Here is a 27500-nt window from a genome sequence, read left to right on the forward strand (position 1 = left end):
ACACACACACACACATCCTCTCACGCCCATCTCCTCTGTCTATGTCTGTCCATTTCTGTGATGTGACACCCCCAGGAGACATGGACTCACCCAGTCGGACAAACTCAGGTCTGTCCCTTCTTCCTTTTCCTCCTCCTTTTTGTTTATTTGTTTGTTTGTTTGTTCTTTGGCTCCCTCCTCTTCTCTCTCTCATGCCACTGGCGCTTCCTCTCCTTTGCTCTTTCCTGTTTGCTGTTTCACACACCTGCGGCTGAATGGCAACATCGCCCAGTCTTTTTCTTTCTCTGTTGTTGCTGCTGTACCTCTAGCGTTCCCCCTCACTGTCTTCTCTCACTTTGTGTTTGGTAATAGCCTACAAATCTTCCAACTAACCCACTTTCTCTGCAACTCTCTGAGGCATGAAAGAACCATATCTGGACTCTTTTCATAAAGCCAGACCTGTATCATACTCCCATCTTTATTTGTGTATATAATGAATATACAATATAAAATCTCTGTCAAGTCAGTCATTATTCTCAACAAGATTTAGAGCCTGCTTTATTTAACCACATGCTGTAGTTAGGAAGGTCCTTAGATTAGACGCTTCTGGTGAGCGTACAGTATGTTGTGTCGACCAGTCATGAAAACTGGGTCTAATTCCAGACTCTTTTCTTCAGTGGTTCCATGTTGGTGGAATGAACTGCCCAGTGCTCTCCGTTCCTGTGGTAGTTTTGGGTCGTTTAAGAGGGGTCTAAAGACATTCCTATTCAACATATACTTAGTTGTTTAAGCGCTTATGTGTTATGGTTTATATAATGTTGTTTTATTTTAATTGGGCTGTTAATTAATTTGACATTATCGTTTATTATTGATAATCTCCTTAATGTAGTCTTAGCATGTCATTGTTTTTATATTATTAATTGAATTGACATTATTGTTTTATTATTGCCTTTCCCCTTTTTTACATTGCTTTTTATTAGGCTATTGCTTGAATTGATATTATTGTGTACTACAACTATTCTCCTTACTATATTTGACCTACATTTTAATCTGTTCCCTGTTCATTTTTAAATATTATTATGTTGTTTTGTATTTATGTGTCGCTTTGGACAAAGGCGTCTGCTAAATCCATAACCATAACCATAACCATAACCATAGATTATACCACGTTAGTCAGTTGCTTTTACATCATGATCTGGTTAAGTATATTGACCTTATTTGTGCATTTTTACTGACTTCAGTAAAAGCTTGTAAAACTGTAGCACTACTTACGTGAGGGGACTATAGTTACGTTTATCAGTTTAGTTTGTTTGTTGGAGATACTAAAAATGTGCCTTGAGGGTGACATGAGCTGATATGTGATTAAAGCATGCTCATGGCATGGACAGCTCTGTTACAGAGGCACAGAGGGACTCAGGACAGGCATTGTGTCATTGTGCTAGCTCCCATCTCAACAGCAATACTCTCATAGCATCTATCCAACTCTCATCCATGACATTGTGTTTTGACATTTGTCCATTCATTTCTACTGTTGTTGTTCTCTCTCTCTCTCTCTCTCTCTCCCATTTGTGTTGCTTCATTATCACCCCCCCCCCCCCACCCCTCCTTCCCAAACAAACCCCCCAGTAGAGAGAGGCAAAGAGAGCCCAGAGAATGACGACGCAGGTAGGCTGCCCCGCAGGGCTGAGTGCCCTCCTCCCGCCTGGTTGTGGAAAAACTCACCTCGTCTGCTTCATGCCTGTACTGTTAAATGCTGAATGCCACTTTGGAATTCACTTTGCAAAGCGTCACCAGTGGTGATGCTTCACTGAGCAGCTCTGTTGCTGCTGATGATGCAGCCGCTGGGTTAAAAAAAAGAAAACACTGTTTTCACCGAGCAGTTTCTCGATCAGCCCCTGAGCACGTCCTTATTTCTTCATGCACTGATTGTGTGAGATTCTTAAAGCATGTGGTGATGTTTGGAGAAGGGCCCCAAACACGTTAGAGAGACACACTGCAATGTCTGCCGTGCTTGCTGTACTTTACATCCAACTGTTTATTTATTTCCCCTGTGTGCATTGACAGACACGCTTTAGTGTGTTGTGGTCTTTCTTATCCCCTCCTCTCAGTGCACTGTATGCAGAGTGATTATTAACAGCGAAGCTACACCAGGCGCGTAACTGAAGCGCTCCGTTCGCGACGCGTAAAATCCATTTTAGATGAATGGTCTATTTTTTTTCGAACGTACGCGCCGCTATCACGTCTGGTGTAGCTACTTCCATTGATTATAGTGGAAGCTGATTGTTGCAGCAGACGCAACGCGAACGTAACGCTTCAGTTACGTGCCTGGTGTAGCTCAGCCCTAATCGTGTTTATTCCCCTCTTTTGTGTTCCCTCCACTGAGCCGACCCAGCGACAAGCACCATGTTTGTTGAGCTTCTAAGATTGCACAAGGCGAACATTACACCTTATAGGGCTTTACACGGTCACAGAAATGAAAACAAAGTAGCCCCAGCCATGGCGCGACTGGCTGGGGGACCTGCACCGTACGCCGGCGACCCGGGATCGATTCCCGCCCCGTGGTCCTTTCCGGATCCCACCCCGACTCTCTCTCCCACTCACTTCCTGTCAATCGCCACTATCCTATCTGATTAAAGGCATAAAAAGACCAAAAAACTTTAAAAAAAAAAAGAAATGAAAACAAAGCAAAAGAATAATTTCCACCATTCTTCACCGGGACAGATAGACTAATCCTGGGCCAATAAAAGCAGACGAGCGCTGTGGACTGTATTCCTGGTCTTTGTGCTGGAGTAGCAATTTAGCAACAGCAACAGCAACATCTACGAAACAGCTGAGCTGGTGTTGCAAAGGCATTAGTCAGCACGCATCCTGACCAGCGTCTAGTGAGGGGAGGACGTATGGAGTCCGGATGCGTGTACGTTTCTGCAGGGAATATGCCACAAGTCTCTCAGCAGGGCGGCGTGGCAGGATTTATAATCTGGGGCGTCACAGTGTAGTGCACGGATGAAAGATAGCCACTGTTGTGTCATAAACATGGAGTTTATGGAATGGTTGAGCAGGCAGTTTTGTGTGAGATTGTGGAGTTCTCCGGAACGGTGCTTCATTGTGCCATAATTCATGGCAGGCATCCAGCGTTCTGTTCTTTTGACTGGTATGCCGGATATAAGATTTTGGGATTTTTCATGGCACCGTTTTCGTGTGTGCCTCTTTGTGTACTGAGTGCTATTGTGTTGAGGACTTTAGTTTCGTTTGGCAGATTTTGTGCTGGCATGGTTGAATTAAGAGATTCAGATGTGTTGTGTGTTGAGATTGGCAACTGATGATTTGGGCAGTATCACTGGATAGTACTGATGGTACTAAACTGAGGATAAGTAAGGTTAATGTGAGGACCCTATGTGTCATTTTGACTACACTGTCAGCAAAAGTTAGCCTGGAGATTCCAGACCCTGGTAATCTAGAAAGATTAAGGGTCTGGCCACGAATAATGTAATGGCCCAACTCGAGGGGCAGCACCAAGCGTGCATTTGAAAATCTCACTGCACGCAATTGGATAACACAATACAACCAATGTTTACTGGCTGATTCTGGACTTCGACGCAATTGGATAACACTACGACTGTCATCTGTTTAGCTCGCCTCTGGCCCTCCTATATCAGATACACCGATGTCATTGGCTCCCTGCGTTACAAGTGGCAAAAGTAACATGCATCATTACTCATTGCCAGAGTGTCTCGCAGAGACAATTCAAATTGTGCTCTTGTGAGAACTCTGGAATTTCCAGGGTAAGCAAAAGTCAGGACAGTCTCCCAGTAAAAAGGTTCCTCATTGTCCCGTTGTCCCATTTCCGTCTTGTGAGACAGAAGGCACTAATGCGCAGACATACTGTCACTTAGTTTTCCCAGGATGCTGAGAGCACAGGCTTTTTGCCCCCCGCCTCCTACACCACCCCCACACCACCCATTCAGAACCCCCCAGCCCCCGGCTCGCCCTGGCTCTGACCGGCCTCTGGTTCTCCTCCGCAGGTGCGATGGACGTGGAGGAGCGCACGCGGCAGATGAAGCTCAAGATGAACAAGTACAAGCAGGGCACCGGCTCCGATTCGCGGCTGGAGCAAGACTACCACAAGGCAAGTTGAGCACCTCTGAACCCCTCCACCTAACCACACCCTACTCCACCCAACCCCACCCAACCCCTAGGCTCCTAGACTTCTTTTGGAGCCTCTAAGTCATCAGAAGGTGAAGGAGTAGGAGTTATTTAAAGGCCTTTTACAGTATGCCCCCTGTAAAATGAGCTCTGTACCACAGCTAGGATGGCTACTGGCACTTTAAATTAAAGTAATGAAGGAAATATGAAAATCACATCATACAATATACTAGTGTAGACCTGGTGATAGTAACTGTTTTCCAAGTCAGCCATCTCTTCCTGCCTCTCACAATACAAATTCTTCAAAGAACCTTCATGCAATAAATAAAAGGGTAGCTAACATTAGAGTAATTTCAAAAGAATGTTGAAATAATGTTTATCTGTTACCTATGCCAAAGCATTTCATCTACTAATATACGAAACCCTCACTCACAGTATTTAGTTCTTTTATCTCACAATAGATAGCCAACGAGCTAGAAACCATATTGATTAATTGAACGATAAACACTTCAAATTTGTACAAACAGCTTTCATATTGGACGTGAATACCTAGGACATTCTTGCTCCAGTAGATTAGTCATTAAGGTATGCGCTTAAAAGGAGGTCAGGTCACTTCTCTCTGGCGCTCCATACAACCACCGTTGTTACTCACTACTTCAGTATGTTCTCTGTTTGCACATATGTTTACTATATTTTGACTAAAAGCTCCTCTGCCACTTCAGCAAGCTGGATTGCTACTTAGCACACAACATTCCAAGCTAGGCCATGTGAGCCGGAGCCATCCAACTGTGTGTCCTTTTAAGAGTGTGGTATGTAAGGTATTATTCTGAGTGGGCAAGCAAAGGCTGTCTGTCTCTGTGTGTTGCTTGTATAAAAAGCAGGTCAAAATATCATATGCATCGTGCTTTGTCTGTCGAAAAATGAGAGATTGTGAAGGTTGTTTTTTGTGCAACTATTTGTGTGTGTGTATTGTGCAAGTTCCAACGAAGCTGTGTGTGTGCTGACAAAACAGTCAAAACAACACAAACAAAACAACAAACAAAACAGTCTTTGTCACCTTGAAACGGTACATTTTGCAGACAGAGGCAAATCATTTGTCTTCGACAGACATGTTGTTATTGGCCATTAGCATGATTTAGATGATAAACATTTAACTCCAGGCTAAACTGTCCACCAAACATTTCTGGACACATGGTGGTTCTTATTATAATAAACAAACCATTTGAGACTTTTGGCCTTTACATAACTTTTCACTGCTTTATATAATAAATGACTTAAAAATATGCCAAGACTTTTATACATTTGTTACAAATGTTATTAGTAGATGGTTGGCCAAGCGTAGCATAGTTTGAATTAGCACCTCATAGTGTAGTGGTTAAGGAGCTGGGTTAGCGTGCAGTAGCCTGAAAGCTGTTGGTTCACTTCTACCGTTGTGCCCTTGAGCAAGGCACTTAACCCCAAGTTGCTCCGGAAACAATGTAGTCCCTTGTAATATAGCTGACATATGTAAGTCACTTTGGTCAAAAAATGTCTGCTAAATGTAATGTAATGTAATGTGACTTCACAGACCATCTTTTCTCCTAACCATCAACTACTACCCCTGTTGACTGGTGTTGATGCATGTTTCACTTGCTTTCTCTCCTCTTTCTCTCCTCTTTCTCTCCTCTCCTCTTTCTCTCTTTCTCTCCTCTTTCTCTCCTCTTTCTCTCCTCTCCTCTTTCTCTCTTTCTCTCCTCTTTCTCTCCTCTTTCCCTCTTTCTCTCCTCTTTCCCTCTTTCTCTCCTCTTTCTCTCCTCTCCTCTTTCTCTCTTTCTCTCCTCTTTCTCTCCTCTTTCTCTCCTCTTTCTCTGCTGTTCTTCCCTCATTTCTTTCCTCTTTCCTTCACTCTCTGTCTGCAGCGACGGGACCCAACGCGAGTCACGGACAACCTCTCGGCCAAGTCGTCGGACAGCGATGTAAGCGACGTGTCCGCTGTGTCGCGGGGCAGCAGTGCCTCACGTTTCAGCAGCACGAGCTACATGTCTGTCCAGTCGGAACGGCCGCGAGGCAGCCATAAGATCAGGTGAGCCGCATCGGAGGGTCAAAGTTCAAAACTGACCAAAGCACATGTATTTCTTTATGTGTTTGTATGTCTTTGCCAGGAATGGGACCATCTGTTAAGTGTGCATTTGGGGCTGTAAGCTTTGAGCTGGTCCAGGGGTTTTCAGTTGTGGGAACTCCTGCACCACCTTTGAGTTATTGATGTGGAAATCTGCCTCTACGGTGACATCATTTCCTTTTCCTGTTTCAGTGAATTCAGGTTTGGCTCTGTGTAGATCAGTTTGGAGCCAAACATTGAACTTCACTTCCCTATGCAAGTACTGGCCCATCTCTAGCAAAGGAGCTGTGTTATTGAAAGACACAAAGTATCTGTTATTCTGTTTGTCTTATGTCTCCATGTACAACTTGTGCTTCTGCTATTTTGCATTGTTTTTTGTCTTTATTTATTATGCTTCACGTCCTCATACGATCTTTGCTGCATCTCTGTGTGATAATTCTATTTGTTTTTGTTTATTTGCCTTTCTTGTCTTTCTGGTCTTTTTTTTGCATGCGCTCCTCCGTTCGCGTGTCTGCTCGCGTCGCCCACAGCAACGCCAAAAGCTTGCCTGGGCGGAGCCACTCCGGGGAGGGGGAGGAGAGTGTGGGGGAGGAGGTGCTTCCCGAGGAGCAGGAAGAGCAAGTGGGGGCAGGGGGCCGAGAGGGAGGGCGTGGGGCAGGAGGAGGTTCAGGAGGAAGAGGAGGAGGAGGAGGAGGAGGAGGAGGCAAGGCTGGGAAGGGAGGGGGGCGCAGGAGCGTTAGCGTAGACCGGCCGCAGGAGCAGGAGGAGGAGGCCGAAGACGAGACGGTCACGAGGAGGTTCTCAGAGACTGACCTCAGGTAAAGTCCATCGGGTTGATCTGCAGCGTGTGGGCCAAGCTAAGCTACCAGAGGAGCTGTAGCCAGCCCTTGGAGCAAAGGCTCCCCCAAGTAGATCCAACTAAGCTCGCCAGCCAGCGTAGAATAAAACTATATATACCCCACCACTGAGTCTTGCTCAGGCTACACATAGCAGCTATACAGTGCAGCAGTCATCATGCGATGAGAGCTGTATGCTGTTTAAATGACACAAAACATCCTTTTATCGGAGACCTTTGACATAAAATGAACACACTATAGGTAAGACAGTTTAGCGTTAGCATAGTGTAACACGTTGATTGTAAAATGATGGGCAGGTGAGAAAAGAGTTCAGAGGTAGAGAAAAGACATGGAAAAAGCACCAAATAATTGTCATTTGTGCTATATAATGAGAATGGCTCATGTCTGTGTCAGTGTCTGCTTGGTGTGTTTACGTCCTGACTATCAAAGTCAGTCAGGTGTTTTGTCAGTCGCAGTTCAATGTTCTCTGTCTGTCAGAGTTTAGTGTCTCAACCACAGACTGCTTCTGTTCAATTCAGCCTTAGAGTTGAATGCTTATTACAACATTGTGTCATGATTAGCACCCCACATTGAGACTTTAGAGTACATGACCTTAAAGTACCTTACCTTACCTTACCTTACAGTGCAACATAACACACAGTGGTTTCTGAATAACAGAGACTATTTTTTCAGACCCATGACAAAGGAGGTTATTATATAAGTAAAGTAAAGCTTTATAGGCCTAAGATGGCCTTGCCTGTGCTTTGTGTGTTTGTCTCGAATTTGTCATGCCTTCCTCCAGGTCCAATTGTGATGGCTCTGTCTGTCACATTGAGGCTTCCGTACCGACTACACTTTTCCCGTCTTCAGAGTTGGTCGTCCAGGCTGAGGCAAACGCAAACCCATGCCAGACTCCGCCACAGCCTCTTCCAGTAGCTGTGTGCACTGCTCTCACACACTACCTACTGCATAGGAAATGGTGTCAACATCAGATGAGTCAGCCATGCTCATCACCCGTGAATGTTAGGTTCAGGAATACCCAAATAAACAATGTCGGACAGTTCAGACCACAAGCCTTTCCACCGCAGACAACTAGTCTAGACTGCAGACACAGTAAATAATTGTATTTGTTTGTTTACTTTTTTACTTATAACAATAGCCATAGATATTTCCCTAACTGTCTGTATTGCCATTTCAGTGTGGAGTCTAGTCATACAAAAACGTTATTGTTTTTTGAGAGAGGAATGAGAATTCATCCCTTAATGAATGATTTAGTCATTAGACTAATGGAATACATTAGAAAGCTCATTTCCATGAGCTGATTCAGTATGATGGGAGCATCATCAGCAGTGTAGCGATGGATTGATGTGCTCGTGTCCGGATGGCTGGAGATGTGGAGGAACAGATGGGCCGATGGGAGTGTTGGTGTTGTTCTTCCGGACATGCACAGAGGGGCACATGGAAAACCACTGTTCCTTCTCAGGCGTGGATTAGGGGGAGGGGGCAGTGTGTTTGCTTCTTCTTGCTCTTGCGTAACTTCTTTTGATCACACAACCATGGTGTGATCCAACACTGAGAGGTGCATGCACCCCCACCCCTCCCCCGCACCCCACTCCCCCACACACACTCTCTCTCTCTCACTCTCTCTATCTTTCAGTGTTTGTAGAGGGGTCATCCGGCTAATTTCTGGTAACTCAAAAGCAAGAGGGCTTGTGTGTGAATGGGGCAGTGTGTGAGATTTAGAGGGAGAGCTGGAGGCGTTCCTGTTGATTAGTCAGCTTGTGTAGCCAGTGTGGATAATATGGAGGAGACATATGTGACAGGACCCCAACCCCCCCCCCCCCCAGCGTTATGTAATGCCGTAATGGAATCCAAATATTAGGATACAAATGGTTAACAGAATAACAGAATGTTGAAACAGCTATGTACTATGTACTACCATTCAGGCTATGTTCTCTGCAGGGTACACCCATCGTTTAAAAGTTGAGGTTTTCTTCAATGCAATACTCAGTGGGATGCTTTTAACATAAAAGATGTGAAAGGTTTAGAAGTGATCACTTCTTTGGAAAGGTTTAGAAGTGATTTCAAAAGCTAGTAAAAGCTTTTATGAGGTAGGTAACTGTTGTGTGAATGAAAACAATCTCCTCAGAGAACTGAAGTCTTAGACTTTTATTCATCAGATTTCCTGAGAGTGAGAAATGAGGAGGAGAGGGACAGGGTAGAGCTGCAGAGCATGAATGAGATGCAACATAGCCAGGAAACTCCAACTGCACCCAACTCTGCACGCACAGACACACACACACACACACAGACACACACACACACACACCCACACACACACACACACACACATACAATTGTAGTGTTTCCAAGTTCACTTTAATGTGCCTCTCTGGTTTCCGTCATTACCTTGAGTTGCCTCAGCTCTCTCCTTATTGCGACACATTCATTTAGAGTGCGGTAATCATAGATATATATCTATGGTGGTAATGCTGACTTTAGTCACGTGTTACTTTGCCTGGAAGCCTCACTATGGTGCCCTGAAGCCATTACTGAAGCAATCAGCATGCAAGCAGACATTGTTATCACCTCATTTCGCATGCAGTTCAAATGGTTATAAATGACCTCAAGCGGTTGTAATGGTGATAACTGTGTCTGGTATGTTTCCAACTGAGGCTGTGACATGGGTCAAAAGTAATGGTAATAATACATTTAATTTGAATAGCAAGACACTCAAAGACGATTTACAATTTCCACATAGATACATAAATACGAAGAACACACAGAGGTAGATTTTGAGGGCCTGAAGGATGGTAGGGTGTTTGTTTGTTTGTGTGGTCAGGAAGGGTGTTCCAGAGGGAGGATGGTCCTGGTGGTCTGGAGTATTTGCATCAACACACCTGAGGCGGCAGGTGGGAGGGTGGCGGATGAGGAGGTCGGGGAGGTGCGGAGGGTCAAGGTTAATGAGAGCATTGTAGGTGAGGAGAAGTATTTTGAAGGTGATCCTGTTTTTGACCGGAAGCAAGTGGATGTTGTGGAGGACAGGGGAGATGTAGTCGCGACGGCAGGTGGAAGTGAGAAGTTGAGTTCTGGACGTACAGTAATGCAGTATAGTGGTGGTTTTGTTAGGTATTCTGTAGCAGTCCAGTCTGGAGGTGATGAGGGCATGGATGAGTGTTTTAGCTGCGGTGATGGACAGCGAGTCATAAAAGAAGGCAGTTTTGGTGACGTGGTTGACATGTAGTAAGAAGGAGTGGGGGGGGTCAAAGACGTAGGTGGAGGGGGGTGGCGTTGGAGCCATCGATGAGTGAGAAAGTCTGGGGGTGGCGGGTGAGGGGGTTTAGGCAGAGACTTTGTAATGAGGAGACATAGCACTCAAAAAATACTCCATAGAAATGCATGGGGCTAGTTTGTCACGCCAATATGGCCGCTGTCTACACATATCCCACCCCTTCCTCTGAAAAACATCCACATGTGAATACATTGAGCCAATCATGTGGTGTGTTGTGAAGACATCGTGCCAATCATGTGTTGTGATCTCGCCGCTGGAGCAAGATTGGTGTCGTGAAGCCTTGTGCACGCGCAGTTCGACTCAAAGACTGTGCCCGATGAGTGCCCATAAAACGTTGGTATATGGCCGCCGACTGGAGGGACTTGCCTAAAAGGACTTTGGTTTAGGCCAGTGATGAGGATTTCTGATTTATTGCAGTTGAGTAGGAGAACGTTTTCAGATTTAGATGGAAGTGCAGATCATTATTATAGTAGAGTGTGATGTAATGTAATGTAATAATTATTATAGTAGAGTGTGATGTAATGTAATGTAATAATTATTATAGTAGAGTATGAGTGAGTTAGTATGAACCAGAGCCATAGAATGACAGAGTTGTGACGATGGGGGTTCAAAATCCTCTCTAAATACAAGGATACAAGGATACAAGGAAGTTTATTGTCACATGCATATAGTTACTGGAAGTAAGAAATGCAGTGAAATTATGTCTGGTGTCAGCCTATTTGTGCATTAATGGTGGGGGGGGGGGGGGGGGGGGGGGTAAAGAGTGCAGTAGAAGAGGGGTTTAGTAGATTAAAGAGGGGTTTAGTAGATTAAGATTAAGATTAAATGGCCCTAGTATGAGTCATAAATCTTGCTCTAAGCGTGTGTGACTCCATGTTTTATTATGAATTGAGGCTGATGACCAGTGAGCCAATGTGGGTGTTGCTCTGATGAGATAATGGTGGACTATTTCTCTCCCTCTTCTCCCTCCTTTGATTCTTTCTATCTGCATGAGCGCTTCAGTGATCTACATTATTTCAGCTCACAGATTTCACAGATCACAAGTTGGCAGGAAACTGTGTCCAGTTTACAGAAATGAAATGCTCTCTTTCAGTATATTCAAGCTCTCTCTCTCTCTCTCTCTCTCTCTCTCTCTCTCTCTCTCTCTATCTTTCCTCTTTTTCCTCTTCCTGAAATTAGAGGCAAATGATGTCTGGATGTCTTTGAGGATACATGTTTGAGGTTATTGGAAAAGAAACATGCAAAAATCCAATAATAAATCTTTATTTACACTAAATGATCTTATTAAGTTTTCGCCAGAGTGTGTTTTCCAAGGAAACTATCCAGTGTTGAAAATGAAATGAAACCCAAGGTTATTGTAGCTGTGTACAATATTATCAGCAATGCAGAGAAATTGACTGACAGTCATGGATGAATATACTGTAGATGGGGTCTTAGTAGCTGCAGTTCTTATAGATCATCTTTAGATAGATCTATAAGATCTATAATATATAGATCTATAATAGATCATCTTTGAAAGTTTGGGAAGAGGAGGGGAAGTACGGAGAGGTAGCCTGACGAGCCAGAGACTCACGGTTCGCAGTGCTCGGTCCGAGGGGCGGGATAATCGGTTGTCTTTCAAATTCCCTCTGCACGCAATAGGATAGCGCTACGACTCATGAGTCCCATGCGTTTTCCGACCCGCGGAGCTAACATCCATCTTCTTTGTTTTGAAGTAGCAGGGAATTCACACCGAACCGTTACAACTATGCCATCAATCATTATGTTAAGCCCACCTACCGACTCTATACACAAAGTGATTGGCCTTATCGAAGTTTCATTTTTCCAGCTCGCAAGCCAACGGAGAGTTGCTAGACTAGCCACAAAGGTGCGTCTAGATTTCTAGGCTAAGGGAGAGGTGCTTTTGGAGGGGAAATTCACCTGTGAAAACAGCCTGGCACACAGATAAGCTCAGCTGAGAGATGCAGTCTTTGTAAACACTGCAAAGTCTCTTTTCAGGTAAACAGGATAAACACAAGTTGTTCAGCCAAGGGTAGTGTAGTCATAGCGAGCATGCTTTTTGCATCACCATAGAGAGTGGAAATCACCCACCACCCCCCCTTCTGTGATATCACATGGCTAAAGAATGTGAATGAAGGGCCACAGTTTACATGTGCAGTGACCCTAGCAATGTTCTTTGGGTAGTAACTGATTACAAGTAATCAGATTGCAAAAACCAAGTAACTATAATCAGACCAGATTGTATTAGAAAAAAATGCATAATCAGATTATAGTTACATTGTAGAAGATTACTTGATTACATTTTGAATGTGTCTTTAATATACATAACATAGCTTTAGGACATGCAGTTAATAATACAGTGTGGTTAATAGTTGGAAAAACGAGACCCAATTTGGAATAAATGGACACGGAATGGAGATGATACAGTGGCAGTAGTTTACCTATGAGATAGGCCATCTTGCACCCCCGACACACACGCACCTTTCGCAAAAAACACACAGTCAAGAGTCTCTTCTATAAAATTGTCTTTCTACTAATTATGGATTCCATTTCAAAGTAATCTGACCCAACGCTTATGTACACAGGTATTTTAAGAACACGCTGGCGTTGGTTGTTTGTTTGATTGTGTGTTGCTTTTGTGTCCCGCACATATGCACTGTTGTTGCCAGTGCCCCCTAACAGCGACGCTACAGTGGCATTGGCTATTTCCTATTTGCGTACACTCAGAAATGGAACAGAGGTTTTATGTCACTATGGAGAACATCTTGGCCTAGATGAGGAGGCACAGAACAATCTGCATGAAAAGGAACATGCAGTTCAGTGAAGGGCTGAATAGAGCCATCCCTAGAGAGCAACACTGTTCCAAGAACATTTGCTTTGGGGACCTACCAGTGTGCCAAGTCCTGGGGGAGGACTGAGAGAGAGAGAAAAACAGAGAGACACAGAAAGAGAAGAGGAGAGAGAGACAGAGAGAGAGAGAGGACAACGTGGAAAGGTTAGAGAAAGAGAGAGAGACAAGGAAAGAGAGAGACAAAGGGAAAGAGAGAGAGAATGAGGGAGAGAGAGAGAGAATGAGGGAGAGAGGCAGACAGCCTTTCACTGTCCTGGCAGCATAGTCTGTGCTCTGCTACATTTAGAGGCGCTTCAACCTACAAGATGGCACCTTTTAAAAAAAATATATTTTTAATATGCCATTTCTAAAATAGAGTGCTGCAAGCGACATGCCAAATCTTCACTTTGCCCGGGCCTTTGATTTCTTTCAATAAAGTCAGCATGAATTTGCACATTTTACATTTTAGTGCAGAAATTCGCTTCTTTAGGTCTACTCAGTCAAGTCAAATACTTAATTAAACTTAAGTTGAAGTCTAACTTAAAAATAATAAATGCAAATGCCTATTTATGCCCTGCATATATATAATAGCATATATTGTGGTATTATGTATATCATACACAAGTCCAAAATAGGGTTGCATTAGCCTGACTGATCGTCACTTTGTTTAGGTCACTTTAAAAGAAAAGTGCTTTGGCTTGGAAGACACCTTTCAACTTGCTTTCAAAGGTGCGGCAATGCATTAACTGATCAAAGAGCATAAGCCCCCTCTGTAAAACAGCCTGCATTGACGTGCAAAAAAGCTCTCACTTTCTGATCCTACACAGTCAGGTGGCAACCTGTAGATTGTCACTGTCACTCTGCTGCTGATGAAGTGGGTGCTTCTCATTGTAGATGTGTCCCTCACCCTGTCCAGCAGGCTGGCTTTGGCTGATGCCAGCATCCAGTGTGCAGCAAACTGCTACGCCGATAAAATCGGAAGAGGTTGTTAGAACATCTGTAGCCTAAGGGTCTGTTGTTTCCATGCAGACACACACACACACGCACACACACACATACACACACAGACACTACTCAAGGATTGTCACAACACTTAGACAGTAAATCCCACTACATAATCAATGATTGATTTGAACTCACATTTATTTAATTAGTCTTTCGGAAGCACTCCACTGTCCTCACCTGGCCTCTGCCGTCCTCACCTGGCCTCTACTGTCCTCACCTGGCCTCTACCGTCCTCACCTGGCCTGCGCCTCTGTGCCACCTATGGCTATTCTCCACCTCCGGTGGGCTGCAGCCCATGCTGTGTGATGCCATGCCATGCTGTGGCTTATTTCTGCATCATACAGTATTTCTGCTCTACTCCTCCTTTCCACCTTTTATCTCTCACTCAATCCTTATTTCTCCTCTTCTCTCTCTCCCTCTCTTTCCTCTCTCTCCCTCTTTCTCTCCTCTCTCTCTCCTGTCTCTCCTCTCTCTCTCCTCTCCTCTCTCTCTTTTCTCTCTCTCTCTCTCTCCTGTCTCTCCTCTCTCTCTCCTCTCTCTCTCTCTTCTCTCCTCTCCTCTCTCTCCTCTCTCCCCCCCCCTCTCTATCTCTCTCTCTCTCTCTCTCTCTAATGTTTAGTTGCCGCTGACAGTAACTCATGTTTGTCAGGATGATAATGGACTCAGGAAAGGCAGTTCAGTGTGAGGTGAAGGTTTCTGTGGGCATCTGAGCCAAGACAGACACAGCTGGATGTATGTTGTGCCACGTCTGTTCAACAGTTCCTCATCTACGTTTACGTCTAGCCAGGCTACAATTGTCCTCTTCCATCTTCCAGAACCTTCTAGCCATAGCAGTAAAGTCTTAAATACCCCAAAAGTGCAATATTGGTGGCATTTGTGTACTAAATCTGAATACAAGGAGAGCTGTGCAAATACAATCTCTGCGACCTATGACGCAGCTTTGCACATCACCTGTGTACGAAATAGCAAATGTATCTGGCTGTTTTCCCTAAGTGATGTACACAGTGATGTCTTGTAGTGCAGTGCAGTGCAGTGCAGTGCAGTCAGGCGTGTATAATGAATGAATGGATGGTTGTGAGGCTGTCGCTCCCTCTCTCCCTCCTCCTCTGTTGCTCCCTGCCACCTCTCTCTCTCTCCCTCTCTCTCTCTTCCTTTCTGTCTCTCTCTCTGAGACACCTTGTGACTCCTTAATTATGGAGATGAAGACAGTATTCTCCGGTTTGATCCTCCTGTGGCGGTCTCCATGGCAACGACGGGAGGCCGTGCCAGAGGGTCACCTGCTGGCCTGGCAAGGCGCTGGTTTTAATGAGGGCCATCTCTTAGAGCTCATTAGCCAATGCCAATTAGGGTCAGCTCGCTTTCTTCAGGGTGGGCTTTCTCTCCGCCTCTTATCGCTCTTTCTATCAGTGTATGTTGATCTGTCGCTCTCTCTTTCTTCCTTTTACTCTCTCTGTCTTTCATTTTGCCACTACCTCTTTTTTTATCACTCGCTTCCTACCTACTTTCATTATAAAGTCTATAACACTGAGTTTCTTCACCACTGCTGTGACTCATGTGTGGACTGACTGTGGACTACTGGCTGGTCAAATGTCTTTACCTCATCTATACCTTTCTTTCACTTGAACAGAGGAATGAAAAGAGTCCTCATCTCCCTGTCTTTCCTTAGCGACGTAGCGTTGTAATTGGATATGGGGTCCACAGATTGGTTTGCATTTGCATGATTGGCTTTGGGTATGCTCACATTTTGATGTCTGAATCAAAGATCTTTTTAATATTCATTAAACGCATCTCATCTCGAACTGATGCATAAGAAAGGAAAGAAATATGAGGGCAGCAAAACGAGAGACATTTGGAAGGCTAAGTGAAATAATTAGAGCCGTCAAAGCTGATCATGCTCCAGCTAAATGTGTACATCAGTTAATCATGTCTTAAAGAAGAGTTAGCGCAAGGTTTTTTTTTGTTCATCATGAATTTATTTAGACATATAATCCAGGAAGTGACTTTTGTGTGTGTGGTGACTGCAGTCAGAGACACTCGGGTAGGTCCTGATTCCAGGCAGAAGGAAAGACTAGCATGACAAATTTGGGGCAGTGCTAGCCTTCTCAGAAAAAAAAAAACAGAAATTGCTGCCAGGAACTGGAGATGTAGTCTGAAGTACCAAAGCCTCGGCTGAATCGTGACTGAAAATGAATGTGCTGTGGCTATTGCCATGTCTTTCGTTCTGTGTCCGTTCTGTGTCCGTTCTGTGCTTGGAGATCTCCACTTGCCCTAATACCCTCTGCTACAATGAATCAAGTTCAGATAAAGAGTGAGAGAGATAAAGATAGACAGACAAAGACACAATTACCTGAGGAAAGAAAGTCATATCATTTTGTTGTTTTTTATTTATTTCAAACATAAGTACTGGAAAAGTACGTGGTGGCCATTTAAAAGTAACAGTGCTGTTTATTGTTTGTGAGAGCAAGTAAACAGATCAGATGTCTGACTGGATAAAAAGGTTAGTCTGGAGACTGTGGCAGATGTCTGGGAATGTGGTGGTTGCCCATCACCTGAGTGTAATGGCCAAACTTTGACCTTTGACCCCGCTAGTCCCCGACCTAACGCGCTCCTGGAACTCAACCCTGTCCCTCTCTCTGTCTCTCCCTCTCTCTCCTCACCCATATGCATCCCGTCCCCCCCTCTTCCTCCTCCTCTTCCTCCTCTTCCTTTCCCAAATTCAACCACCATGATCCCTCTCTCCGCCCTACCAAACATTCCCTTCTTTTCTCCTGTGGTCTGTTCTTCCTCTTTTCTTTTCCCGTGCCACCCTCTCCATTCCCCCCCCCCACCCCTACCCCCACCCCCAACCCCACTCATCCTCCCATCGCGCCCCACTGACAGTGACTTTGCGCCCAAAATGAAAAACAGGCAGACGGGCACGTCGGGCGGCATGAACATGACCAAGAGCACCAGCATGGGCGGCGACATGTGCAACATGGAGAAGACGGATGGCAGCCAGTCGGACACGGCCGTCAGCCTGGTGGGCACCGACGACAAGAAGCGGCGCTCCAGCATCGGCGCCAAGGTCTCGGCCATCGTGGGCATGTCGCGCAAGAGCCGCAGCACGTCCCAGCTCAGCCAGACAGGTAGGGGGCCCCGACGCTGTCTCTCTCTACCTCTCTCTCTTCTCTCTCTCCACTTTACTCTACCTCTTTCCTCCTTCCTGGGACTCTCCCTCTACCTCTGTCACTTATCTCTCTACCTCCCTTCTTTCCTCCCTTTCTCTCTCTCTCTACTTCTCTCCTCAGTCTCTCTCTAGCCACTTTTTCTTGTCTGATAGCTTTTACTGTTTTTATCCTCTGGTCTCGGGATCTTTCTGTGTCTTCCCGGCTCTTGTTTGCTCAACACATGTGCTTGATGGAAATGGCTCTCTTTACCAAACCTTCAGTTTTTGCTTTTACAGGCCTCACCTGAATGAGATTTAAAATGTAGGAAGAATCAGGATGGTGGCTTTGGCTGACATTAACTCCTCAATACTCTCTTCTCTTCTAGATAAGGGCCTTTAAATGTATGCCTGCTTTCTTTGTACATCTCTCCCACTACACCCCCACCTCCCTTTCTCTCTCTCTCTCTCTCTCTCTCTCTCTCTCTCTCTCTCTCTCTCTCTCTCTCTCTCTCTCTCTCTCTCTCTCGATTGTTTTTTGCTGCAACTGCAACCTTGAACTGCTTGTGTTGGATTAACTGACAACACAGTCTTTTCTTTGTAGGAGTCTATTGAAACTGTGCATTGATGGATGCTACACAAACAAGTTTATAAGAAAGCATATTCAATGAGAAATCTTTGTTTTGGTCTCATTCTAATTGTGTCTCTGGACGTTGCTCCCTGGATTCTCTCCTTGAACACAGTTCATGTTCATGGTGACATGCAAAGTCTTGTGAAGCTCCATTTTCCATATTCAGCATGTTGTAACTTACTACAGCAAACTTAAAGCTAGACAAGGCAAGATTGTTTTGATCATATTCACTGAAACCGACACTATGTTCCGACAGAACAACATAAATCAGCCGGTTTTAGAAAAGAAAGCCGCACTTCTACCTCCGCCTGTTATTTGTTTTGCAAAATTCCACAGCTCCCGGTTCTTCGGGTCCAATCAGAGCAGGGCTGTGTGAGATCTGACTGTCAATCACAGTCTGGTGCAGTCTGGCGCGCACTGACGAGCACAAACTCGATGAGGGGATGCTCGGTGGTAGTTGGGGAGGGCCATGAGAGTTGAAACATTCAACATTTTGGCTGAAGTCCCCTCAATCATTCAGACTTGCGTACTGCAGCTTTAATATCTCCGCCATTTAGAAATGCTAGCTTTGAAGTACTTTATTGTGTGTATCTGATGGAATTGGCTTGTTTTCATTTGTCTAAATAGCCCAATAAGGCGCTAGAGCAGAAACGTGAATGTTCCGTAATCCTTCTTTCTCTTATCTGTCACCAGACGTTCTGATCAGTTTTGAGTTGAATGCAACGTCCTGTAATTCTAAAATATTCACAAAGTCTGGACTTTGTGTCTGGACTTCGGACAAACCCTGAAGGCATGCAACAAGCAGCCACATCCTGTCGTAATCTCTGATCGGTCATCCATCAGACGAACTCCCCAACCAAAACATTTGCCTCATGCAAAGGAGTCCTCTTTAGAATGTCTGTTTAGTGGGGTTCAGAGGGACAGCAACCCAAGAGAGACAGAGAGAATGTCAGAGTTGTTTGCAGTGTGCAATATGAACGTTTTGGCTAAACATGACCTACTAAAGTATATGCACGAACCTTTGCTGACATTCTGCGAATCTGTGCTATTAAGCTTTGCTAACCGTTGCCGTTTGGAGTTTCTCCGCAAAGGCTGTGTCCCCCCCCCCCCCCCCCCCCCACACACACACAGGCTGGCTGTGTTATTCTCCCCCCAACCCCCCCCCCCCCCCACACACACACACACGCTGGCTGTTTTTGGAGAAAAAAGAAAGGTTCCTACTTCGTCAAGTGGTGATTTGTGCGAAGCCAGAAAAGGCCGCAGCTCTCTCACCTCTCCGCTCTCTCTCCTTTATTTCTTTCAGTCTTTCTATTTCGCACATCCACCCTCCACAGCAGGGACTCTGCTCTCTACACATCCGTTCTTTTGATTTCTTTTTCAGTGTTTATTTACGCTCTCTTCATAAGGTGGGGGGGGGCCTGGACATCAGAGGTCAGCTGGTTTTTGTCACGTTGCATGTTGGCCGGCTCGTGAGAGGGTAGGCACATGGGCTCTGGCTGGGTGCCGCTAGCTGGCTTTTAAGAATTCCCGATCGGGGCGCGTGCATCACAGCATATGTCACGGCTCAGTGCGGGGCCGTATATGTAAACATCCATCGTCCATTTGCCTGATCTGCTGTTGCCACGGCTGCAGCATTAGCAGCAGGGGAGCCTGGGATTAATCAAGGGGTGGCAGATAGGTAGGAAGGAAGGAGCTCTCTGGGAATTTAAGGAAGAGCTGGTGTGACAGGTCTGATGCTGTGGATATGCGGCAGGGACAAGCCCAGTGCATGCTGGGTAGCCATCAGGAAGAATCAAGTGTGCTCTGCTTAGTCTAGACCAAATTCAAATTGACTGCCAGAGTCAAGGGTGGAAGTTGACATGGAAGAGTACAGTATGCCAAAGGTGACCGGTGCCAGTTTGCAGGACCCCACTATCTGCCTGCCTTGTTTCAATTGTTGGTTGAATACGTCCCCAGCTCCACAAATGTCCTTCAGAGAACATGTGTGTATGGGAAACTGTTAATGCAGTTAATGTCCTTCAGAGAACATGTGTGTATGGGAAACTGTTCTCTGCTGATTGTTTAAATGTGAACTTTACTGCTGTGTATGTATATGGTTGCCCTACCTCGGGAGCGGCAGAGTTTGTCTAGCCGTGAATCAGTGTGCTGAGTGTTTCGTTTGCTCTTGTGACGGAAGCACTGCGGCCCTACTGTGAAGTCGCGTGCGTCTTGGTCTGTTCAGCGGCTAACACAAACTCACGGCTGCTTCTCGTCAGCTTTAATAAGGTGACGCTGTCACTGAGAGACACTAAAGAACCCAGCCTGCGCCCTTGAGACATCAGTGTGTGGACGGTTTACACACACCTGCACACACACCCATACAAATGTGTATACACACCAGAGACAGGCATACACCTACTAATGGTACCTATATAAAAGATATACATATGCTCACACGCATCAATAAACAATTATACATAGGCATCCACAGACCAAACACACACACACACACATACACATGCATACGCACACACACATACACACACACACACACACACACACACACACACACACACACACACACACACACACACACATACACATAAATCTTTGAAGTCCATAAATCTTTGACACGGTGCTTTTAGGCCTACCAGTGGGAGGATCTCTGCTGCCTTGAGTTACCCTGCTCAGCTCCTCACTCTTCTGCTGAGGGGGGACATGTTTCAGAGCCCCCTCCCTCATACTCTCTCTCTCCCCCCCTTTCCCCCCCCCTCTCTCTCTCTCTCTCCCCCTTTCCCTCTCTCTCTTTCTCTCTCTCTCTCTCTCCCCCTTTCCCTCTCTCTCTCTCTCTCTCTCTCTCTCTCTCTCTCACCCAGCCTCAGCTCAGCTGTATGTTTCTGGTCTACTTTGGAACGTTTTACACCCCCAAGGGACTTTCACTTCAGGAATTACCCCCCCCCCCCCCCCCCCAAACACACACATACATTGCACACACACACGCACACACGCACACACGCATGCCATGCAGATGCACTTTCCTCTGAGGAGGTTACTCCAGGCCGTTGATTGCTAAAGCACTGCAGCTCCTGCTACACTCCAGCGTTTTCCTGGGTAGAGCAAGCGTACAGAGGAGCACGCGTAGTCCCCCTCCTCTCCCTCCTCCTCCTCCTCCTCTCCCTCCTCCTCCTCCTCCTCCTCTCCTCTCCTCTCCTCTCCCTCCTCTCCCTTCTCCTCTCCTCTCCTCCTCCTCCTCTCCCTCCTCTCCCTCCTCTCCCTCCTCTCCCTCCTCTCCCTCCTCCTCTCCCTCCCCCTCCTCCTCCTCCTCCTCCTCCTCCTCCTCATCCTCCTCCTCCCCCTCCTCCTCCTCCTCCCCCCTCCTCTCTCCACACAGAGGCAGAGACGGAGACAGCACCCGCCATAGAGAGCCCCATGCTGGGCCTTCTGTCCGAGGAGCTCCGATGAGTGGTCTGTGGTGGGCAGAATGGGTCAGAGGTCTCTGGCACGTGGCACAAGTCTTTCGTTTCTATTTTCAACTGAGCCAGTTCAAGCAAGGCTACAAACCTGAGCACGCACACAGAGAGAGAGAGAGACATACAGTACACACACACATGCACACACACTCAAAGTAACACAAAAATAATGGTTTGTGTGTAGGTGCTTTTGTCAATACATTCCACCAATCTTTACAGCTTTTACACAGACACAGACACACACACACACACACACACACGGATACGGACAAACGCTGGTATTCTCTGTACTCTCTTCCAAACTTCCATCAACCATTACACCCTTTTCAATCTTGTCGTCAGTTTGTGACATTAGAAGAAAAAAGCCTTTGAGTTCTCAGAGCACCTGAGCTGGCCTGCTGCTGTGACACATGCTTCTCCCCAGCAGCGCGGCTCAGAGACTGTGCAGACTACGCCTTTTATTTGGGAGCGGATCGGTGCAATTTGTCTTACTGGCAGAGATGCCCACAGGATAGGCGTCAAAGGGCCCGATCAGTAGAGCATTATTAATGAGCTGAATGGATGCGTTTGGGGCCGGCGCGCTGATTTATAGAGTTCGTTCGCTCCTCGTCGTGTTCTCCGCTCCTAAAAATCACTAGTAATTATGGCCCACCTCCCCCAGGCAACGAGCCCCCTCACAGCCCCCCCCCCCCCCACCTCCCTCCCTCCCCCACCCCACCGCCTCCCTCCCCTCCCCCACTGACGTTAAACCTTGTGTCAGCGGAAATAAAAAAAAATTGCCACTGCATCTTCAGGATTCCTGCGGGGCTCCATGGCAAATCGTTGGTGCTCATTGTCTTATGCAGCGTTTTGAGCCGCTCGATCCAGACCCCCTGAAATGGGCCGTTATGTGAACATGCTGAGGTGATGGATATGGCTGTCTGACTGTCCCTCTGTGATCTTTTATGAAAGCAGAGGAGATGATGATGAGGATAATGATGATGTGGATGTGGAGGAGGAGGGTGATGATAATGTGGATGATGATGATGATGAGGATGATGTGGATGATGTTGTGGAGGATGATGATGATGATGATGATGATGATTATGACGAAGATGATGATGTTGTGGAGGATGATGAAGATGAATATGATGATGATTATGTTGTGGAGGAGGATGACCACTGCTGGAATGCTCACTCAGGAAAGGCTGCTAAGTGTGCTGGTGCGTTGCTGGTTGGTCCAGAACCTACTGTACCTACACACACACGCACACACACACACACACATACACACACACAAACAGCCCCATAGGCTGTAATATCTGCTGAAACATCCCTGGTCCCTGGAGATGGCATAGATTGGATACGGTTGTCTTTATTCTCCCCTTACCATCCATTCCCTCCACCCCCCTCTCTGCTCTCTCACATCCCTGGTCCCTGGAGGCCCTCCTAAATGGAGAGGCCCAGGCTGACCATTGCAGCCGTGGTGGAGGAGTGGTCAGAGCGGCTGTGCTCAGCAGTTTGCGCTGGGCTCTGAGCTGACCGTGGTACTCTTTGGAAGCATCAGTGTTATTGTAAAGAAGCCTCCAAAGACTTGATGATGGTTGCTGATACACGGTGAAATGGCTTGATGTCTGTGACCATCAAATGAAAGAAGATAATTTATTGTCCAGCAGATATGTGTGGTGTGTGTGTGTGTGTGTGTGTGTGTGTGTGTGTGTGCGTATATGTGTGTGTGCGTGTGTGTGTGTGCGTGTGTGTGTGTGTGTGTGTGTGTGTTTTATATTGGGTCATTGCAGAAACATTACATTCCTATAGAATTATTTCTCTGTTTGTTGTCTTTCCCACAAGAATTGAAAGACATATACAGATTAGATGTGTGTGTAAGGTCAGAAGTATCCATCCATGTCCCATGGCCATGATGAAGGTAGGCCATGTAAAGAAGACAAAGACAATTAAAAACAGTTATGGCCTTTATTCAAATGTAGCACAATTATTTTCTGTCTCAGTATTGTTGAATGTTCTGAACTGAGCCGTGATGTGCATGTGTGAGTGTTTATTTGTGTATGTGTTTGTGTGTGTGTGTGTGTGTGTGTGTGTGTGTGTGTGTGTGTGTGTGTGTGTGTGTGTGTTTGTGTGTGTGATGATTCACCTGGGCAGCTCTGGCAGAAAGGGCTCAGCCCACGAGGCCGTCTGGGTCGGCTGCTGTGGCATGTTTCAGTGCGGATGCTAAATCGTTTTTTACTAATGACAGAGATGGGGAAGTAGCCTCTCTTCCCCCGTAGCCATCGATCTAAGTTGTAGTCAGTCTTTTGCTCTTGTTGTGCTTAGTAGTTAGTTTCAAATAACAATGCATAAATTAGGATTATAATTCCCGACAGGCAAATATTGTAGGAATGTTACTGATAAAAGTCTGTCCAGATTGGAGTGATTTTTGCTCACAGCTAGTCATCAGCAGCTTGTCATCCCTCTCACTATGTGAAGACAAGCAGAACTCAGGACACTAGCTTTCAGTGTGTGTGTCTAACTTTTTTCCAGTGTAGCACGTGTGCGTGCATGTGTGCATGTGTGTGTGTGCGTGCGTGCGTGTGTGTGTGTGTGTGTGTGCATGCGTGTGTGTATGTGGTTTACACACGACACGCTGATGCACAGATGGCAGTGAGTGCTGCATTGCAGAGACGGATGGTGGGGGCAGCTGTGAAGCGAGCCTCTGCAGAGCCGAGCCGAGCCGAACGTGCCGATTACATTTCACACGAGAGAGAGAGGGAGATAGAGAGTCAGAGAGAGAGAGCGAGAGATAGAGAGTCCCAGAGCCCCAGAGCCTGTCTCCCAGTGTCAGCCGTTATCCACTTTATCCCATGACGCATTTTGGGGGAAAACAAACTCACAAACATAGAAATACACAAACAAACACACAAGTGTGTTGCCTGACCTCGTTTACTCTCTCTCTGTATACAGGGCATAGTAAATGCCCGTAGTAAATACCCTGTATACATAGGGAGCAGAGAGGGTATGATTGCTATTCATTTGTGGGCATGATTGCTATACATTTGTGACTAGTTTATTGCACTTGGCGTTGGTTTCATCTAATTGCAGTGCACCCTTCAGGTCAGACTTCACCAAAATTCTTGTGTGTCCTCCTAATGGGGTCATGAGTCCATGTACTGAGTTTGGTTTTGATACATGAAAGGGTTGCTGACATATGAGCTCACTTCCTGCTTTGGGAAAAACAAACAAACAAACACAGAAATACACAAACAAATACAGAAATACACAAACAAACACACAAGTGTGTTGCCTGACCTTGTACCTTGTTTACCCTCTCCGCTCCCTGTGTAAACAGGGCATAGTAAAGGGGAATGATTGCTATTCATTTGTGACTAGTTTATGGCACTTGGCGTTGGTTTCATCTAAGGAGGTAGACAATGCAATAAAGCAGACAGGGCATTTTAAGAGCTCTCCTCCCTGCCCTTATCTCATCATCATAGCCTTGAAAATGGGCCAGGATGCTCCATGAGGAATAACAGGGAGGATGTGTTGACCCGAGGCTTTTTGCGCGGGGCAGCTGACCGCAGATGTCTGCCAAGCACCTTATTCCTGGAGTCTTTTAAAAAACGGTTTGCCAATCACTTCCAGAGCGTAGACGCTGACCTGTGATCACCTGTCAATTTACTCCAGTCCCACTTTAACAAAGGAGTCCCACAAGAGGGACCAAGGGATGACGGGAGTTGGACAGGACTGTCTCTGCCCTGCTTATGAATCGGGTGCATCCTTGACAAAGGGTAGATTTACTGACCTAGTGCTTGTATTTCAGTGGTCATATTTAGGAGACTAATCCTATGGAAGGGAGGGTCTTATCATGTTAATTGTGTATTATTACACGGCTCTTCAGAGTGCTGCAGAATGCTCCATTCACTTGAATGGGCCTTCCCAACGTTCGGCAGCCTGCTAATTCTCAATAACAGACCGTTGCTAAGTATAACAGACCGCTGTCAAGGAAAATGGGCTTTGTGCTTCTAATTTACGTCTTTCATATTACTGCGCAAGGACTGGAACTTCATTCAAAAGTGAAAGCAGACGGTTGATCAGCTGTGTTCTAAGGAATGTTTGATTCAAGTTCAGCGTGTGCTGTTGCGAACTATTTGTTTCTCACCAAAAGCCACTATGAAACGGTAACAAATAGGCTATAGCCTAGGCTATGTAGGCTAAAGAGTCACATCGTGGGGAGTTTATTGTTTCGTTTTGGCAAGTAGCCGTGTAATAAGCGGGGCTGCGCGTCGGGGTCCGGTTCGCCCTGTCGGGACTTATTTTCCCAATAAGGACCGGCGTTCTATACATTATCCCTTACTTAAATACTTACCTGTGGAAGGCAGCACTCTGTTCACAATGATGCTATGAGATGTAATGAGTTGCTATTGAAATGAACCATGACACATGTAAGCTTGTGTTTGCAGGACTATGCTGGCTGGTGCCCTTATGTTGTCCTACTTCCTCTGACACAGTTCAGAAGACTCATCTCAGTCTGTAGCGTAACGGGAAGAGATGAGATGAGATGAGATGAGATGAGATGCGTGAGAGCATGTAGGGAGGGATGTTGTGCTGATGTGTGTGATATGGGCTCTACTTACTGCAGTGGTCATCACAGGCCCCACTGAACCCCCCCCCCCCCCCCCCCCCCCCCGCCCCTGTGGACCTGTTATGCATAGTGCAGCTGGGCCGACTGTATCCCGATGCACAATACCCTCTTTCCCTGCAAACATAAATGCTTATAGTTCATTAGTGTGTGTGTGAAAGAGAGAGAGGGGGGTGGGAGGTGGGAGAGAGTTGATAGACCCAGTGCTGAGCTTTCAGTCTGGGTAATTCATCTTCAGCAGATATGAGAACTCTATTCTTCGCAGTACCTCTCCTTTCTTCCCACTCTCCCTCGTTTCTTCCTCCTCTCCCTTCTCTCTCTCTCTGTCTGTCGTGTTCCTTTCCACTCCCCCTCTCTCTCCCTGCTCTTTTCTTTTTGCAGCACCTCTCCTTTTCTCCCCTCTTTCTCCCTTTTCTCTGCCTCTCTCGTTCCCTCTCCCCCCCCCCCCCCCTCCCCCTCTCCCTCTCTGCTGTAATTAGTCTCGGAGGGGGCCACTGGAGTGGTGGGTCAGGCGGGATGATGCATGAGGCGCCCAAGCTAAGGTGCTCAGGTACGCTTCCCCGCACCCCCTCAGCCTTCCACCCAGTTACCGGGCAACCGCATGCCTCGCTGGCTCAGAAGAGAAGCATTCACCACCACCACCTTCTATTCCACCAACTCAATTTGGAACATGGATATATTCAGCTCTGACCTACATACAGTCAGCTAGGGGGGTCTCTCAGTGTGTATGGAGAGTGGTCTGTGGTGTTGGATTGTGGGCCGCTGTGTGTTGGATTGCAGTTTTTTTTTCTTCTTTTGCACTTTTCTGTTGCCCATCATTTTACATGTTCCAAACAACGAAGGCCTCTGCCAAGGACGCTGAGAACCATCTCGGGTCAGTGAGGGTCCTTCCGCTCGGAGTTATGCAGCCCCTTTATCAGTGGCCTGTGGAGCGATGGTGACTTATGAGCCGTCTCTGTTCCCCACATCGCTGCTCCTTAAAAGGCACAAATAGAGAGTCCAAGCAGGCGCCTGCACTAATCAGGATTTGGCTTTGTCGAGCCAAAATAATGATAAAAAAAAACACAACGTACAGGACAACAGTAACTACTCACCCTTTGTCCAAACACTTCTGATGGGCTTGTAGTGGATTTGTTAGTGCTGTTTTAGTGCTGTGTTAGCGTTGCGTTAGCGTGCCAGGTCTGGGCGTGATGTACACAAGGCCTGCGCTTACCCCGTTTGAGCCCAGCCATAGATCATGTGAGCTGGAGCGCTAACGTGTTTATCAGCGCTAAGCTCTGCTAAATGTGGCAGTGTAATGAGTTGGTTTGGGATGAAGCCGTGTCTGGTCTACTGACTGTGTTTGCGTAGCAGATTCAGGCGAGAAAGAAGAAAAACAACGAGTCCATATCGCAGCCAAGTCTGTGAGTCCTGAGTCGGTCGCTGAGTGCTCTCCCCGCGTGCACCTGAATCATTGGGATGCTGGGGTTAGTCCATCAAAGGA

The 27500-nt window shown here is 46.3% G+C and overlaps 1 protein-coding gene across 12 annotated transcripts in view; it reads left to right on the top strand.

Annotated features, from left to right (window-relative positions):
- The window catches only part of LOC121720173 (regulating synaptic membrane exocytosis protein 2-like), a 91991-nt gene that overhangs the window by 50917 nt on the left and 13574 nt on the right, over nucleotides 1–27500 (top strand). For 10 of the 12 annotated variants that reach the window (XM_042106098.1, XM_042106099.1, XM_042106092.1 and 7 more), the window contains 3 exons: nucleotides 4002–4105; nucleotides 6021–6184; nucleotides 17064–17308. In XM_042106098.1, coding sequence (XP_041962032.1) covers nucleotides 4002–4105; nucleotides 6021–6184; nucleotides 17064–17308 — 513 coding nt within the window. Of the gene's footprint in view, nucleotides 109–4001; nucleotides 4106–6020; nucleotides 6185–17063; nucleotides 17309–27500 lie in introns of all 12 variants that reach the window. The other 2 variants (XM_042106103.1, XM_042106095.1) reach the window with 2 other exon arrangements.

Source organism: Alosa sapidissima, chromosome 10 (genome assembly GCF_018492685.1).
Source record: "Alosa sapidissima isolate fAloSap1 chromosome 10, fAloSap1.pri, whole genome shotgun sequence".
In the NCBI taxonomy this organism is placed as follows: Eukaryota; Metazoa; Chordata; class Actinopteri; order Clupeiformes; family Clupeidae; genus Alosa; species Alosa sapidissima.